Source organism: Phoxinus phoxinus (genome assembly GCF_949152265.1).
Source record: "Phoxinus phoxinus genome assembly, chromosome: 3".
Classification (NCBI taxonomy): domain Eukaryota; kingdom Metazoa; phylum Chordata; class Actinopteri; order Cypriniformes; family Leuciscidae; genus Phoxinus; species Phoxinus phoxinus.
In genome coordinates, this window is record NC_136878.1 from 34,514,036 (window position 1) to 34,532,319 (window position 18,284).

General features: G+C 37.0%; 1 protein-coding gene across 8 annotated transcripts in view; it reads left to right on the plus strand.

Moving 5' to 3' along the window:
- specc1 (sperm antigen with calponin homology and coiled-coil domains 1) overlaps window positions 1–18,284 on the plus strand; it is a 218,895-nt gene that overhangs the window by 130,011 nt on the left and 70,600 nt on the right. For all 8 annotated transcript variants that reach the window (XM_079608314.1, XM_079608321.1, XM_079608318.1 and 5 more), the window contains 5 exons: window positions 167–240; window positions 494–669; window positions 14,733–14,917; window positions 16,185–16,285; window positions 16,367–16,439. In XM_079608314.1, coding sequence (XP_079464440.1) covers window positions 167–240; window positions 494–669; window positions 14,733–14,917; window positions 16,185–16,285; window positions 16,367–16,439 — 609 coding nt within the window. The remainder of the gene's footprint in view (window positions 1–166; window positions 241–493; window positions 670–14,732; window positions 14,918–16,184; window positions 16,286–16,366; window positions 16,440–18,284) is intronic.

Genomic DNA, 18,284 nt, shown 5'->3' on the forward strand with positions numbered 1-18,284 from the left:
ACTGTCACTTCTTTAAATCATAAATTGAATGTATACTTGTTGAATAAAAATTAATCTCTTTTTAAAAAAAAAAAAACCTTAATGACCACAAATGTTTGAACAGAAGTGTATATATAATTTATGTGAATAATTATTTTCATTTTTTTTATTTGTCCTTATTTTTCAGATCAGATTACGAGGCTGGAAGAAAACAAGGCTGAGCTGGAGAAGCAGATGAAGGCCATGAATAAACAGATGAAGGTGGAATGTTTTTCTTGTACTTTCTTCTTTTTGTAATGAACTACAACATAATGTTTGACAGTGTACTGTATGTCAGTTTCCATCTGAACAGAACTTTGAGGTGCAAATGCAAGCTGTATTGCAGTCTACCATGTCAGTGCCATTCGGTCGCAGTGATTGAAAATGACATTTCCTTGACCAGCCCCATGAGCTCATGAGAAGGCCAAAACGCTTTCCGCTCCACATTACTAAAAATGCTTGTGTGCGCTTTCAGGATGAGACAGAGGAGTGGCGGCGTTTCCAGGCAGACCTCCAGACAGCAGTAGTGGTTGCCAATGACATAAAGGTGGAAGCTCAGCAAGAGCTGCGCTCACTGCACAGACGTCTGCAGGAGGAGCAGGAGCACAGCACAAGACTGGCTTCAGAGTTGGAGCAGATCCAGGGCACCAGGTACACAGTCACTCGTCAACTTATCACTGCCCACCCTTCCGCCATCCATCTGGGCTCTCAACTCTAACAAAACTCTCCTCTATTCAAATATCAATCTCTGACAGCCACTGGCTGGGTTCACTGGTATAGTTTGCTATAACGTGAAGTCAAATTATCATACAATCTCATAATCAGATAAAAATGAGTCATTTGGCATTTTAGCTAACTGAAATTCATGCCTGACATTTTAGAGACTGTAGTAAACTGTACCAATGAGCACTCAAATCAGTAGTCATGCAAAATGACCCTCACTCCTCTGCTTTTACACACTTTCTTGCATCTATTTACTTTATTTTTGTGTGTATAGTAGCTGCAAACTGTGATTACAGCCCAACAAGATTTCACCTGCTGTGTCCGAAATCAAAGGCAGCTGCCTTGCTGCTCAGTTAGTCCATGTCTTTTAAATCTTAAGTACATTTCAAACCAGCTTAAAAGACTATAGAATATATAGCATCACATCACAACAGATTTGAATGAACTTTAGACAGAAGCATTGTAGTCATTAAATATTTATTTGATTATCACTAGAAATGGAATATAGAAGTTGGATATTTAGGAATGTTCAGTGTTTTTTTTTTTTATATTATTTATATACAATTTTACTATTTATTAACATTTTAAATTAATAACTTTTATTTTATATTTTCAGGTTTCATTTTATTTTACATTTTAGTAATTTGTTATGCGCTTTTGTCATTTTTAATAATTGTTTTAGATTTTTTATATTTCAGTTTATCTTTAATTTAATTTATTTTTGTCCTTCAATTTAGTTGCCAAGGCAACATTGCTAATTTCTTTTTTTTTTTATAACTCCATTTCAGTTAACATATTATTTATAATAATTTTAGTTTTAGTAAACAGTAACACTGTATTTACTTTAACTGCTCAATCAAACAGCATTTTTATTTCAACCAACCAACAAAGCACACACAAAAACATGAATTGTGGTATGTCATAGGAATTAAATATACAAATTTTCAGGTTTCGTACGCAGACTCACTGACTCCCACTGCCTTATTTTTAACACAAATAGACCTGTCATATCTTTTAAATGATAAACGCATACATTCATATTAATTGAGCTTGACCTGATAATGAGCTGAGGATAAATTTTATGTGAATTTCATGTGCAAATGTACACAAGAAATACACAAACAAATTCTTTAGGGAATTTAATAGCAACATCTTTACCTGTGTCAAATAGTGTTTATTTTCTGGTGTTGGGCTGGCATTAATGCTTTGGTTTTTATTATTTTGTGAACTAATAGCTTTGTAGAACATTTTGCATCAGACTGCAGTGCAAGCAACAATGTTTTTTCCCAATTATTATCATGTGACACTAGACCTGTGCACTTCATAATAGAAATCCATTAAGATTATGAGTCTGAGTGCATGTATTGAATACCGGTTTAAGTATTTTGAGATGGGCTTAATAAAATACGCCGCTTTTATAAGTAGTGCAATTGAGTTGCTAAATATTAAAAAACTCTTCCCCTCCGTTCAAACGGACAGCAAGTGTGTGTCGATCTCCCCCCTCCTTCCGATGCTCCCTGAGGTTGCTTTCTAAAGGATTTCCCTCTGACCCAGGTGAGTGCACTGCTAGCACCGGCCCCAGCACTTATACTGAATGCTAGTATGAATACTTATGGATGGTCAGAGTGATTTAATCATTGAGGATGTTCAAGAGTTTGTGTCTTGCCTGTTTTCCTTGCCTTAGCCACCCACCCACTGCTTTGAACAATACTACTATTTGATTGGCTGCGCTCATTTTATTCAGAAGGGGCTGAGTCTGCTTTCCTTTCTGGGTCTACTTTTCTTTTCCTCAAGTTCTTGCCCTCAAAATCTTTGTATGTGGCGACATCTGCTGTTTGCTTTGATTTGTGCACACAGATTGTCAAAGAAATATCTCATGTTTCTGGGAAAGTTTGAAGGTTTTCTTCCTTCAGTCATCAGACATGCTTGTAAATCTGCTTATACAAAATGTCAGATGTTCTAATTGATTTCCAGAGAAATGCATGAAGGTTGATGGTGACAAATGAGCATTTGCTACCATGATGAAACCATTTGTTTTATAAATGAAACTCAATTACTGGTGATGCTGCTCATCTCAAAAGTCAGTTCCATCTCAAAAGTCAGGCTTTCATCCAAATAAACTCAATTTAGCAAGTATGTTTAATATACCTTCATTTGGACACCATTGTTTTCTTTGTGTTTCTTTCAGAATCTCCTCTGGATCTGCATTTGAGACGTCCAAGACTGCAGTTGAGGGGCGATAGATAGTTATAGTTAAAACCAATGACTGGTTCACAGTATTGTAATACAGAGTTATCTATATGTCAGTATTATTCATGAAGATGTAGTGGAGACATATTCTGAACAGAATACATGATGTTTTCACATCTGCTCAGAGGAGATATTTGTATTTGTTCTAAAGCAAACAGCACCTGCACTATTTGAAATGCGTTTGAATTGATCGTTTTACCTGTTTTAGGCTTTTGTTGTTGCACCTTTTAAGGCCAACTGAAATGTGGAGGATAGTTGGAAGACAAAGTGAACAAATTGTGTAAGGATGTATCTGTAACATTAATTTATTATATCCTTAACTGTCTTTTTAAAGTACAAAAATAGCATTGTATTGTGCTGCCTTAGGAATAAAGCCAACATTTACAGACCTTTACTACTCTACCAGCACTTTTTGATTTTATCTTAATGGTTTTTATTTCCACCGCAGCCAAAGAGCTGTTTCTGCCTAAATTAATTATAACTTGAATTAGATATATGTAAATGTATGTAATTAAACAATTAATTGCCTCTATTCTATGTTATTTCTTTTATATTTTCTACGTTTACACATTAGGCATAGCAGATACATCTATTTGAGTTACATGAAAACTTTGGGAAATTTCATGTGCCTCTTTTCAAACGATGAAATCTTGATTTCTTACTGTTGTTGCCAAGTCCAACACTAGATGGCAGACAAACAATTCTTATCAACACTCCAACATATCAAGCTTGTTATAGTCTTTAAAAACAATTAGATTCTTATTGTCAAAACCCAGTTGGTTTACAACTTTGAAATGCTTTCATTTGATTTACACAAGCACTAACCAATGAAGATGACTTGTATTGCAATACATTTGCTGTAGGATGGTTGTCTCGTCCCTGTCGTTTCTGTGTCATCATTAGAAGTAGTGATAAGAAATCAGTCGAGTTTTTGAGAAACGTTCTTTACCTCACATTCAAAGTAAACAACTTTGCTAAGCACTTCTGTTTTTGTTCCTCATGCATGAGGAACTTTTCAGCTCCACTCACATTCCTATTTGCATTTATTAATGATGTGTGGGCAATTTCAGTTCGAAAGTTTCTCACTGAAATCGATGGATGTGAATCACAATTAAATTATAAATGCAAATAAGACATGACTCTCTAGCATGAAGTATCAGGTCCTCAACTGCCATTTTGTCAATACTCAGGTTGTATGTCTCGCATGAGCATATTCCTCTAGATGCAGAATTCACATGCTGGTATTAACAGTTTAGAACATGACTGTGCCGAAATAGGATTACATGTTCAGAAGTAACACACCTCCTCTGCCTTTAAATTATGCAGTATATGTTCTGATTTAGTGAATGTGCAAATGTAACTTATGTACTGTTTTCATGTGACTGCAATGACTTGTGTTCTCATGAGAGACACACTACTGTTTATCTCTACCACATGGGGTTTTAAATGTATTCTGTTCTTTTGAGGTCAATAAATCAAACCATTCCAGCATGTAATGCCTCTGTGTGTTTTTAAGGGTGCTTCCACTGGGGCTTCTCATTTTCCCATGTTTCTATGCATCCATTTACAGTGAAGAAACCTGATATTGGCAGTTTAGGACTTAATCCTAAAATACAGTGGCATCACCAGAGCTGTTTTAAGAGTTCTTACTGATATTTTGCATGCATACTGTACATTATGCATATGAAATTTCTGCCTCAATTCAGTGTTCAAATGTCACCCTAACTGTGTGTTCTGTGGAGAATTAGCTCTAATATACCAACACACAAGAGCAATGGGAAACTGTCTTTATACCTGACTCAAAGAGTGACTACTGAGTATTGATAAAACACGAGAAATGCTATCTTTATGGTCCTGTGCAAAAAATATTTAATAACCCAGTATTGCTGTTCTTTCAAAGTTTTTGTGAACATTGTTTATTTATGAGAATCAAGGTTATTTACAGTTTTAAAGGTTATTGAGGTTTTTTATTTTATTTATTTTTTATAAATATAAATTTCAGTTTAGTTTTGGTTAGTTTAATTAATTGTTTTGTTAGTTTTAGTTAATTTTAATTTTGTGAACACATTTCTATTTAGTTTTTATATATTTAGTTTAATTTTTAGTTGTGAGGGTTGGAGGAGAGAAAAAAAAATATTTTTATTAAATAAAATTTTACAAACCTAAAGGTAAGTCTTCTATAAATATGTGTGCGTCTTCACAGTTTGTCTCTCACTTCAGTTTGTCTACTCCAGTTCTTGTTAAAACTCACTAGAGATATGTTTATTCTGTGCATTTTGGGCACTTTTTGTGTGAAATCATATTTAATTGCTTTCACTTTAATTAATTGAGCGTGAGCAGCGCAGCAAAAATAGACTCGGCACTGAAACCCCCGCTTCACTGCTGCTCACGCGCTGCTCCTGCTCCCGGTGTGAATGCACTCATTTAACATGCAAAAAAATGAAAATTAAATGAAAACAAATACGTGCTGCTCACACTTGGTGTGAAACGGCCGTTAAAGGTAAAATGCAATATTTTATAATGTTAACTTCAAATAATACTTATAGTAATTTAAAGATGTTGTAGCGTTGGATCTGGACTGAAAGGATAACTCTGGAAGATGGAAGGGGTGTGTCGCGATTCTGCCTTCTCACACTTCGCGACAGTAATAATGTGAGTTAACCAGTTAGCAAGAGGCCAACATAATATAAAACTCAAAACTTACCATCTTTCAAGAGCCAGCGTCCTGCATTTCAAGAGCAATCCTGTATTGAATTCCGAGCTTTGAGAAGCAGTCGTCAGTAGAATAAAGTGAACACAGCAAAAGTTTAGGATTATACTGCTGTGGTATCATGGTAAAGATTAATTTATAAAATGGATTGTTCCAGTCCTTGATTCTGATTGGTTCAGCCATATTCGAAGCTGTTATAAATGACTTAACAAACATACACCTGTGACCGTATTACATTAGTATTACTGCGCAACTGCAGTTTGTGATTCCTTGTTGCTGTATGTTGCTTAGCAACCTCTTAGGGAACCTCATTGCTTGGCGGAGGAATAAATGTGTTAATACCATTAATATTTTTGTTGCTGGTGTTTATTTTATGAATAAAATAAATATTAAAATGAATATTTTTTATGGAGTAACCGTTTTATTACGATCCGTGTTGTAACTAACAACGCCCCTTAGCTGTTCTAAATCCACTGTAAAAAAAAAAAAAAAACGCTTTGCGGGGCTTATTGCTTTATTTGACCACTGATTCTTCACATGCTCGTCCTTGGGGGAAACACATTGTAGAGCACAGCATCTTCTCGACATGATGCTGTCCAGTATCCACAGGAATCAGCTGCTGGTTTGAGAGGGTTCAAGTCAAGTTTTCCCAGGTGTCTGCGCACGCAATAAGTGGGTGGGCAATATGCTAATGTTTCGTCTTGACGTCACAACGAAGCCGTTTATGACTCGTTTGAAAAACGATTAATTTCATTGACTGCGAGTCTTTCTTTTGAAAGACAATTGCTGCATCCCAATTTGCATACTATCCGTCCTAAAAAGTATTCGTAGAATTGGTACGTCCCAAATCGTAGTATGTTGAAATTAGTCAAGTCAAGAATATTTGTATAGCGCTTTTCACAATACAGATTGTATCAAAGCAGCTTCACAGTATTAAATTAAAATAATAATAAAACGTCCATGTTTGGTAATGCTTATCAATAGTATTATTCATTGATTAATTAAATTGAATATCCCCAACTGAGCAAGCCAAAGGCAACAGTGGCAAGGAAACGAAAAACTCCATCAGGTGACCTAATGGTGACCTAAAACTCCATCAGGTGACCTAATGGAGAGAAAAAAAACTTGGGAGAACCCAGGCTCAGTCGGGGGCCAGTTCTCCTCTGGCGGTTATGAACTAGAGGCCGGATTTAACTGTAAGATTAAAACATTTATATGAATGCCTGGCTGAAGAGATGCGTCTTTATAGTTTTGAACTGGGAGAGCGAGTCTGAGCAACGAACAGTATCAGGAAGGCTATTCCAGAGTTTTGGAGCTAAATGTGAAAATGCTCTCCCTCCTTTGGTGGACCTAGATATCCTAGGTATAACCAAAAGCCTCGAATTTAGTGATCTTAAAGAGCGCGATGGATTATAGGGCGATAGAAGATCCGTTAAATAGACTGGAGCTAAGCCGTTTAGTGCTTTATAAGTCAGTAACAATACCTTATAATTAATACGGAACTTTATAGGTAACCAATGTAGTGATGATAAGATCGGTGTTGATCTAGTAAGAACTCTAGCGGCTGCATTTTGGACTAACTGTAGCTTGTTTGAGGATGCAGGACAACCAGCTAATAGAGCATTACAGTAATCTAGTCTCGAGGTCATGAATGCATGAACTAACTTTTCTGCATCAGAAACTGATAGCATATTACGTATCTTAGCAATGTTTCTAAGGTGGAAAAAGGCAGTTTTTGTAACATATGAAATATGATTTTAAAAGACAGGTTGCAGTCTAGTACACCCAGGTCTTTTACTGTAGAGGATAAAGTAGCAGGACATCCTACTATGTTAAAGTTGTATTGTCAGAGGTTTTGTGGGCGTTTTTTTGAACCGATAAGTAGTACCTCTGTCTTGTCTGGATTTAATAAAAGAAAATTACGCGTCATCCAATCTTTTATATCTTTAACACACTCTGTCAATTTTGATAATTTAGCGTTTTCATCCGGCCGTGATGAAATATATAATTGAGTGTCATCAGCATAACAATGGAAACTAATTCCATGTTTCCTTATAATATTTCCAAGTGGCAGCATATATATTGAGAATAATAGAGGGCCTAACACAGATCCCTGCGGCACTCCATAGTTTACTGAAGTTATGATCGTATGACCATAAGAAATGGAGATTTTTCTCCATTTAAATAGACAAAATGGTAGCGGTCAGATAAGTATGATCTGAACCAGCTTAATGCTTGTCCTTGAACGCCAGTATAATTTTGTAGTCGATCTAAGAGTATTGTGTGATCTATAGTATCGAACGCAGCACTAAGATCAAGTAAAACTAGTATTGAGATACAGCCTTGGTCCGAAGCTAAAAGTAAATCATTAGTGATTTTAACGAGCGCAGTTTCAGTGCTATGGTGCGGCCTGAATCCAGACTGAAACTTTTGATAGATGTCATTTTCTTGCAAAAAAGAGCCCAGTTGAGCGGACACAACTTTTTCTAATATTTTAGACATAAATGGAAGATTTGAAATGGGTCTATAATTTGCTAGATTATGTGGGTCTAATTGTGGTTTCTTAATGAGTGGTTTTATAACTGCCAGTTTAAATGTTTTTGGAACGTGACCTAAAGATAGAGACGAGTTAATGATATTGAGGAGAGGCTCTTCCACTATAGGTAACACTTCTTTCAGTAGTTTACTGTAGTTGGTATAGGATCTAATAAGCATGTTGTTGTTTTAGATGAAGTGATAAGTTTATTTAACTCTCTTTGTTCTATAGTTGTAAAGCACTGTAATTGTTCTTGCGGGGTGATAATTGAGGCTGATTTATAAGGCGTGATTGAAGATTGAACGTTTACAATTGTGGTTCTGATGCTTTCTATTTTCTCAGTGAAGAAGTTCATGAAATCATTACTGCTAAACCGTAAAGGGATATTTTGTTCAGGTGACGTCTATTTATTTATTAGTCTAGCCACGGTGTTAAATAAAAACCTTGGATTATTTTGGTTGTTTTCTATTAGTTTGCGGAGATACTCAGCCCTTGCCGCTTTTAGGGCCTTTTTATAACGTGACATACTGTCTTTCCACGCGATTCTAAAGACCTCTAAATTAGTTTGTTTCCATTTACGCTCTAATTTACGGGTTTCTCTCTTTAGAACATGCGTAGTATTGTTGTACCATGGTGCTTTACTTTTCTCTCTGACCTTTTTTAATCTAATGGGTGCAACAATATCCAATGTTCTAGAGAGAATGGTGCTCATAGTGCTAGTTACTTCCTCTAATTCATCTGTTTGTTTGGGTTCAGGCAGTAACTGAGACAAATCAGATAAGCAATTTGAGAAATTATCTATGGTGGATGGAAGGATTGTTCTGCCTGGTCGGTAACGCGGCGCAGCGTGACATAGTACTGTAGTCCGTAATATACAAATTACCAGGAAGTGGTCACTGACACCATCACTTTGTGGAATGATATCTATATCGGTTGGATTGGTTCCATATTATATAATTAAATCGAGTGTATGATTAACAGTGTTGGTCAAGTTACTTGGAAATAGTAATTAGTTACTGATTACTGATTACTTCTCCAAGAAAGTAATCCAGTTACTTTACTGATTACTTATTTTCAAAAGTAATTAGTTACTTTAGTTACTTTACTAGTTACTTTACTTCAAAAACATGATGCACGACCTGAATACAAAGCAGACCTTTCAGCCTAATTATATTCTTTCTGCATATTCCATCATCTAAAATTGAATTAAATGAAACATTCTCTTTTTTAAAACTTGTTTTATTAGTTTCAATATTTTAACTTTATGCACATTGCATCAACCAAAAATTAAATTAAATGCAACAGTCTCAGACTTGAAGAAAATTGTTGAACATTTAACCAATTTCTGCACATTCCACCATATTTTAACGAAATACACAAAGTCCTTCTTCTGTTAACTTATATTTCTGCATATTCCAGCATATAAAATGCACATATTTTTTTTGTAAAATCCTCTATTCGATTAGATGTAAATAAAATACAGCAATAAAATAATTAAAATGAAAGTCTCTCATGACTGTATTCCAAATTATTAACATTTACGTCTTTTAACATTAAAGTGCAGATTAGTTTTGTTTTTGTAAATCGTCAGACATGTTTTTACCATTTCATTAAGTTTTGCTTTGTAGAAAACCTTTCCTTAAAGTGAATTTCGTTTTGTATAAATTGTATCTTAATTTTAATAAATGTTTCATCAACCAATTGCATGTATTTAATAAATAAAAAGCAAATATAGCAGACAATATAATAACCGTGCATTGAGGCGCTAGTGCGCCGCGTTCACTTGCATTGCATTGTTAAAAGCCTTTCTTTAAAGTGAATTTCGTTTTGTATAAATTCAATTGCATCTTATTTTAATAAATGTTTCATCAACCATTTGCATGTATTTAACAAATACAAGGCAAATATAGCAGACAATATAATAACCGTGACATGTAGGAGCCGGCGCGCCGCGTTCACTTCCAGTTTCATTGTTAACTACAGCCCGCACCTCATAAATGAATGAAACTCAGCGTAGGCCTATGTCTCATGATACATTAGCATTAAATATCTTTGCTACATCCTTTCTAGAACAGACTAGGGCTTTCTTGCGGCTCGCATCAGCATTTACGGATGATGAGTTTTGTGATGCGGTTGCGGATGAAATAATACCCCATTTGTGCAGCTCTATCGATAACAACATTGAACACTATAGGCTAAACAAATAGTATTTTTTATTTTTTTTTATTTAGGCGATTAATTTTCCATAGTGACATAGGAGGTGCCGGATCCAATAAAAAAGGTTCCGTATCCAACGTCGGGCGTGTTCCGGCTCAAATTAAGCCACGACTCACGAGACAGTCTAACGAAACAAAATCACAGTAACGCAGTAACACAGCCTCCTTACGGGAAAGTAACAGTAATCTAATTACTGTTTTTGCAATTGTAATCCCTTACTTTACTTGTTACTTGAAAAAAGTAATGGGATTACAGTAACGCGTTACTTCTAACGCGTTACTGCCCATCAGTGATGATTAAGACGATGAGTTGGTCCGGTGACATTTTGCTTGACCCAAAGGAGTTTAATAAATCTGTAAATGCAGCCCCTCACGCATCATTTGTGTTATCTACGTGTATGTTAAAATCTCCAACAATTAATGCTTTATCGACGTTGACCAATAGATCTGAGAGAAAATCTGCAAACTCTTTTAGGAAATCAGCGTAAGGCCCTGGCCTATATACGGTAGCCAGGGCTAGAGATAGTAGGGATTTTTTTCTTACATCTAAGAGCGTAACATTTAATACAAGTACTTCAAACTAATTAAATTTATCATCTGTTTTCTGAGTAACATTAAGAATATCTCTGTAGATTGTTGCAACACCGCCACCACGACCAATCAGACGGGGCTCATGCTTATAACAGTATCCTGGTGGAGTAGACTCATTTAGACCAAAATAGTCATTTGGTTTAAGCCAGGTTTCAGTAAGGCAAAGTACATCGATGCTATTGTCTGTGACTATTTCAGTTACAATAGCTGGTTTAGGTGTTAGTGATCTAATGTTCATAAGACCTAGCTTTAGAAATTGTTTTTGTTCACTAATAGCGAGATTTTCTGTTTTAATAACAATTAGATTTTTCCTAGATCCTGCAGTAGATTTATTATTTGATCTCACTAAGCGAGGAATAGACACAGTTTCTATTAAATGTTCTACACTAGTATTTATATCAATTAATTTGGTGCAGCAGAGACTGTGATTTGGATTTTTGGTAACTAGTCAAACGGTATTTAACATCTTGGAGATGTTATCCGACAGAAGATCCGCTCCATTTCTACTTGGGTGTAGGCCATCAGCGCAGAAGAGCCTAGGACGCTCCCAAAACAGATTCCAATTATTTATAAAGAGCAGTTTCTGCTCATTGCACCATGACATTAACCATTCATTTAGCGCGAATAATCTACTGAACTTTTCATGCCCTTGTGGGAAGCGGCCCAGACACAATGATCGTTATTTCAGGCGATGTGGTGCGTACCGTTCTCGATCAGGCTCCTGTAATCCTTTTTCAAAACCTCCGTCTGCCGCAGCCTGACGTCGTTCACTCCTGCGTGCAACACGACAGCTCCGATGCGCTCGTCACCGTTCAAGATCTCGGGTTCCCGCGCAGCGATATCGAAAATATGGTCATCAGGAAAGCAGTGGCTACGCACCTTACTTTTACCTGACGTAGCGTGGACGTGCCGAACAATTGAATCGCCGATGATCACAGCATCGCGTTCCGTTTCGCGAAGAGGGGAGAAGCGGTTCTGAGTGGAGATCTCGAAAACCGGGAGGGGCGGAGAGATTCTTCGCGTCTTCCGCTGCGAAACCACCCAAGCTTCGTGATGGTGCGTCGGAGCCGGAGTGAATGAAAGTTGAAAACCATGGCTGATCGTGGCCTTGGCGCACGGGACCAATGCTGAGAAACGAACGGCGTGGACGATATCGGAGTCTGCGGATTATTAACTGATTTGTGTGCATCGACGTGAGATGTTTCAAGAGCTAAATGCCGGTCTCTTAGCTCGGCTTGTCTCTCTAAAAGGTCGCGGATCTGCTTCTCTACAGCTTCCAGCTCAGACTGCACCGCGTGCAGCTCGAATGTGTCCTCACCTGCACCAAGGTATACAACATACATTTGATATATTCGCCATTTAAACAGATGGACAGTAAGTTAGCAACGACGCTACCAGTGATGCTATCAATATTAACGCTAATTTATGACTGAAATCTTGGATATAATCTGTCTTTTTAATGGTACGGGTGTGATGTAGATGCACGATAGGCGAGAAAATGTTCGTTTGTAAGTGAGTGTAAAGAAGACGCGCTCAGCCGTGACCCACAGGTGTAACGGGGTCAATCTTATTGGGTCAATCGGTTTGAGACGCGTCTACTCAACAGTCCGCGTTGTAACTATGAGATTTTGAGCAGCAGTGCTTCTCAGTGAGGAAAAGTAGAAAATGTTCGTTGTAAGTGAGTTTAAAGAGAGAAATCATGGATTATGAATCAAATCGATGGAGCTCAAACACAAACAACGCGTTCAGGAAGTAACGTGTCAGGAAGCAAACAACCTTCAAAATGAGTGTTCCAAAGATACCCGGAGGGTCTACTATTTCCGGTCAGAATCCGAAGTGCAGATCGATGCCTAATATTGCCCACAATCCATCGCGCGTTGGACGAGGATTCAGTTAGAATTACAAACACGTGTGAAAAGTGTTTAAAAAACTACAGACATGGAGGTAGAGTCCGGCGGTAGAGAGATTTAGATAAAGGGGTTTGATTGATTAATTATCAGTATCTAACCTGACGAAAATGTATTTATTCAATGTTGTCTACATTATATTGCATCTGCAGCAGCATTGTGAACTTTTGTAAAGACATGTTTAGCTTAACTTAGATTAACTTTTAAATGCATCATTACATTCAAATTGCAAACACATGAGGAGAGTCTCCGCATTAAAGACCTACAACAACTGGCAGATGAACGTGCTACTACATTTCGCTCCGAAACGGTAGGAAATTAAATTAGATTGAATGGAGGATTTTAACTGTGACAAGATGATTGACAGGGCAGTTTACTGACAGGATGCACGAACGTTAAAGATGATGAAATAGTATGTCCCAAAGCTTGCCTACTCTTTTGCTACACACTCAAAAGTATGTACTTTTTCTTCACAAAAACATACTTTTAGGGCGTAGTATAAGTTGGCGAATTTGGATGCAGCCAATAACTTTATACACAGTGCACATTCAGATTTAAAACTTTGCAGTATGTTTTCATTCACTTAGAGCTATGTTACACACTACATGAAAGGTCATTTATAAAAATCCATAATAGGTCCCTTTAACTCTTGTGCAAACCAATTAATAATAAAAAATAAAAGTATTGTTTAAGATTGAACAAAGAACCAAACAAATGCAACTTAAAAGTTAAAATTGTTCATTCGTACTCATTCATATTAAAGATGAAACGTGTACGAAAAATTAAAAAAACATGCGTATGATTTTTATGATTGAGCTTTTATGGTTATTTCTATGATTATTTTTTTATGGTTAATTCTATGATTAATCCTCTCAAACACTATTACTGTATTGATCCATTTATGATTTTTGTCTTTTGCATCTTTTAATATATACTCATAGTTATACTCATATTCATGTGTTCAATTCAGACCAGACATTTCATTTACTTCTACTCTGACAAACATGCGTCTATTTATGGGCTAGACATGCTATTTATTTAATTTTTTTCCATTTTCTCCTCAGTGTGGTATTGTGTCTCATATATGTGGTATCTTGTTTAGTTTCACATGAGATGGTTATCTTACTTGGAATTAAGGTACAGCTGTATTTACAAGGTGGAAGGTGCACATGATGGAAATTTGGAAATACTTATTTTCTGCTTAGGGCTGGTTCACACAGAAAGCGGTTTTGCTTTCGAGGCGAGACAAGGGCAGTGGAATGGGTAAAAAGTGCAAGGTCTCGAGACACATATTTTAAAAGTTGAACTTATTTTAACTTGAGTGCCCCGTTTTTAGAACATCGTGTCATGCACGAGACGCTGCAAAAGATGCAAAACAGACCAAAAAGTGGAATCGACTGCGGGGGTACATTTAATTATATTTACCACATGTTTTCCTGGTTTTATTTTGATTTTAAATGTATCATTGAATACAATGATTAATTATTTTAATTAAATAAAAATAATTGTGTTTGTGTGAGATGTGACCCCAACATGATTTTGTGAGATTTGCCTAATTTATTTATATTGAATGTTGTTTTGGTATGATTTAAAATTTTAAGTAATTACTGTTATACTATTTAATATTATTAAGCAAGTATTACAAGCAAGTCATTGTAAATATATATATAACAATATCTATATTTGTAATGTAAAGAAAAGAAAAGTATGTAAAATAGTTTATTTATCACATACTACTGTAGCCTGTCTCTATATCTGTATGTGTGTTCTGTGATTGATAGGTTATGGAGTGAAGATGTTTGTTCCTCTGACCCAGATGGCAGTCTTCACTGGTGCCGAATGACCATGTCCCAGAATGCACCTGTCGGTTTCCTAATCCACGGCAGTGGGAGTGGAAGCAGCACGTCCTCAGAATCAGGAGCCACGGTCAAATCCCTCATCAAGTCTTTTGACACAGCTGGGCCGAGTGAGGACACAACCTTTCTCTGCGCTTTTCTTTTTTCCCTCATTCTCACTCTTGTTCTCTCCCTTTCTCACCTCTTCTCTCTTCCTTGTAACAATCATTTTAAGATCTGAGACATTGAGTAAAATGTCCTAGATTGAAAAATGATTGCTGAGAAAATATTTATGCAGTGATTAAGTGTTTATATCGTGGCGCTATCATGGTGAAACGGATGCTAACAGAAGCTGTTTTTTAATCTAAACTAATAATGTAATGCTCTCAAAACATCTCCTGTCTGCCATCACAATCTATCTGTAACACGGCAGCAGGAAAGTCTGGCTCTCATTACAGCAGCCAGACCTCTCAAATCATTCCTGCCTGTCTTTGTTGGACAGATACCTCTAACATGTGGGTTGTGAGACAGCAGGACTTGTTCTCATTAATTAATTAATGTCAACAACAAAAATGTCATGTTAGATGGGAGAGTTTGTTAAATTAAGCAATAGAAACAATAAGAAAAACTTCCTCTCCAGTCCCATAGATAGACCATCTTTTGAAACAAAGCTGTCGAAACTGGTCCTTCTAAACTTACTAATAAAATTTCAGATGTAAGGTGAATGTGAATATTAACAAATGTCCTCCCACATTTACATTTCTGCCCAGTCTCGCTCTGGAAATATCCGAAATAGATGACTAGACTACGAAATATAGACTGTTACTTCTAAAGAGCAGAACACTAAGAGTAAAATGCAGAGAAGTCTGTCCAACCTAATGGGTTTTCTGGTTGTGTGTAGCACCTGCTGCTCTCCTTATCCCTCAGAAGATCCCAATATTAGAAACAGAAGTTTATTTTTACAAATGTCACTAATCATTTCAGTCTGACCTCTACAGTTTGTGTGGCAAATTTCGGTGCAGATTATTTTGTGACCCCTTGCAGGCTGTTTTTAAAGGATGAGCCAGTAAAATATATTGGATGATTTAAAAAAAGGGATATTATGCCTTCTCCTCTTAAATGTTGTCTATTTCGTCCTACTTCAAAAGATATGACTTTCTTTCTTCTATGGAACACAAAATATATTTATATATATATATATATTATATATATATATATGCCTGTAAGCAGAGCGAGTGTGCGTGCGTGTGTGTGCGTGCGCGCGTGTTCGTGTGTGTGTGTGTGTGTGTGTGGGTGTGGGTGTGTGTCTCATCTTTAGATTAATTTGTGTTGTGTCTGTGGCTAGAAATAGTTTTTTTGTATGGCCATTTAAATATTGATGCTGATGTATTTTGCTAGATGGACCCAGCAGCTCAGTACAGATACATACATCTGCCAGAAGCCCTCTAAGTGGCATACCAGTCCGCACAGCCCCTGCTGCTGCTGTCTCACCAATTCAGGTACTAAAATATCACAATATACCACACATTTATTCTAGAGCACAGGGTATGCTATCACTGACATGTGCTTTCTGTTTCTAGAGGCACTCTGGAATCAAGCAACTGTCAAAGACCATTGATAGAAGAATCACCTTTGGAGATTTCCCCCATAATGGTACTTCATAAAGACGTATCAAATTATGCTGCATCTTTCAAACAACACTTCAGTTATCCTTAAACACCCATAGTGTAGAGAAACATTTAAATTTAATGGACGAGTTAAACTGTTGATGATCTGTGATATTGTCGCTTACCACAGAAATTGTGAAAATTGTGAAATTGTTTTCAAAGCAATAGTCAATATTTGTGTCTGAAATTTATGTCTTAAACGTCAGTTTCTAAAATGGGGTATATTGAAACAGGTATTGCACTAAAATGCAATCAAAATACATTGTTTCAAAAGCAACACAACGCCGCAGGTTACAACTGAAACCATGGTTCCCTGAAAAGGGAATGAGATGCTGCGTCTGAAGTTACAACGCTATGGGAAAAACCTCTGCGTCTTGAAGCACGTGTGTATTCAGTCCAATAGCATGGCAGGACGTCATCCCGTAGCAAGTGACGTCATGACCAGGAAGCTATAAAGCACACCCAGACCAAACAATGTCAGCTTCTGTAACAAGACCCTGTGTTTTGTAAATCCTTGTGGGCACAACCTAGGACATACACATCCAGGACCCCGAGATGACTCTCTTACTACTCTCTTTAGAGATGTAATAGCCAGCATAAAAACATTTTCAATGTTAGAAAATTCTCTGTGACAGTTTCAACTACAGTTTGAGATGCAAACAGGTCCACTTCCACCTGGCCAAACTCCCTCGAAATCCTCAGCCCCTGCCTCGACAGGATGTCTGCTCCCTGATTCAGGCACCCAGGGATGTACACTGCCCTGAGTAAGACAAGCTTGCCCTGGGCCCACAGGAGGTTTTAGTGCGCCAATTTGCAAAGGGGGCGCAACTGCAGACCCCCCCTGATGATTTGTAGTATGTAGATGACCACCAATGTGTTGTCTGTCCAGACAAGCACATTATGCCCCTGAGGTCTGGAAGGAAATGTTTCAGAGCCAGAAAAACAGCCATCATCTCCTGTAGGGATGCACCGAAATGAAAATTCTTGGCCGAATCCGAATATAATGAAAGACTTGGCCGAAGGCCAAATACCGAACATTGTTTTTCACATTTTTCCCCATTTATTTTGACAATTTTTCCACCACTGCATAAATTAAATAGTCAAAATGTGCTTTTTACTATTTTGTCTTGCTTTTCAAAGAAAAACATAAATTACAAAACTACAATTTAAAAATATGTATTTAACATTGAAAATGTTGTTTATTCCAGCAGACATTATACCAATCAAGCACAATATAGCTTAAAATAAATAAATTGTTAAACTAATAATATTTTTATTTGACCATCTTTGAACTTATAGATACTCCACGTGATGGCCAGTTTGACTGACACCTGTGTGTCAGTATTTCACCATTCATGCACAAAGAGAAGTGAATTCGGGATCGTGCACTGTCTGAGAGAGCGCTTCTGGTATGCGTGATTCAGCCCGAAACAACGTTAGAGTTATTTTTTCACAACTTACTGTGCATAATTTATAACTTGATACTCTTTTTGAAGATTCTCGTTAAACACACGCGCCTCTGACTTGATCTCCACGCTGACTTTCTTTCGTCTTTCTCGGACACTTTAAAATGCTTCCACACTGACGACATGTTTGCTGGATTCATAAAGGGTGAGCTGCGTGCTGCTGCCTCTCACTCTATGTTGGTTGCCATTTGATCGCGTCATCAAAAACACCATTGTTCTGTAAAATGTATTCGGTCTTTTCACTTACCGGTAGGGGTGTAACGGTACATGTATTCGTACCGGACTGTTTCGGTACAGGACTTTCGGTACGGTGCACATGTGCACCGAATGCAATCTTTCGCGTAAATTAGGCTAGTTTTGTGTGC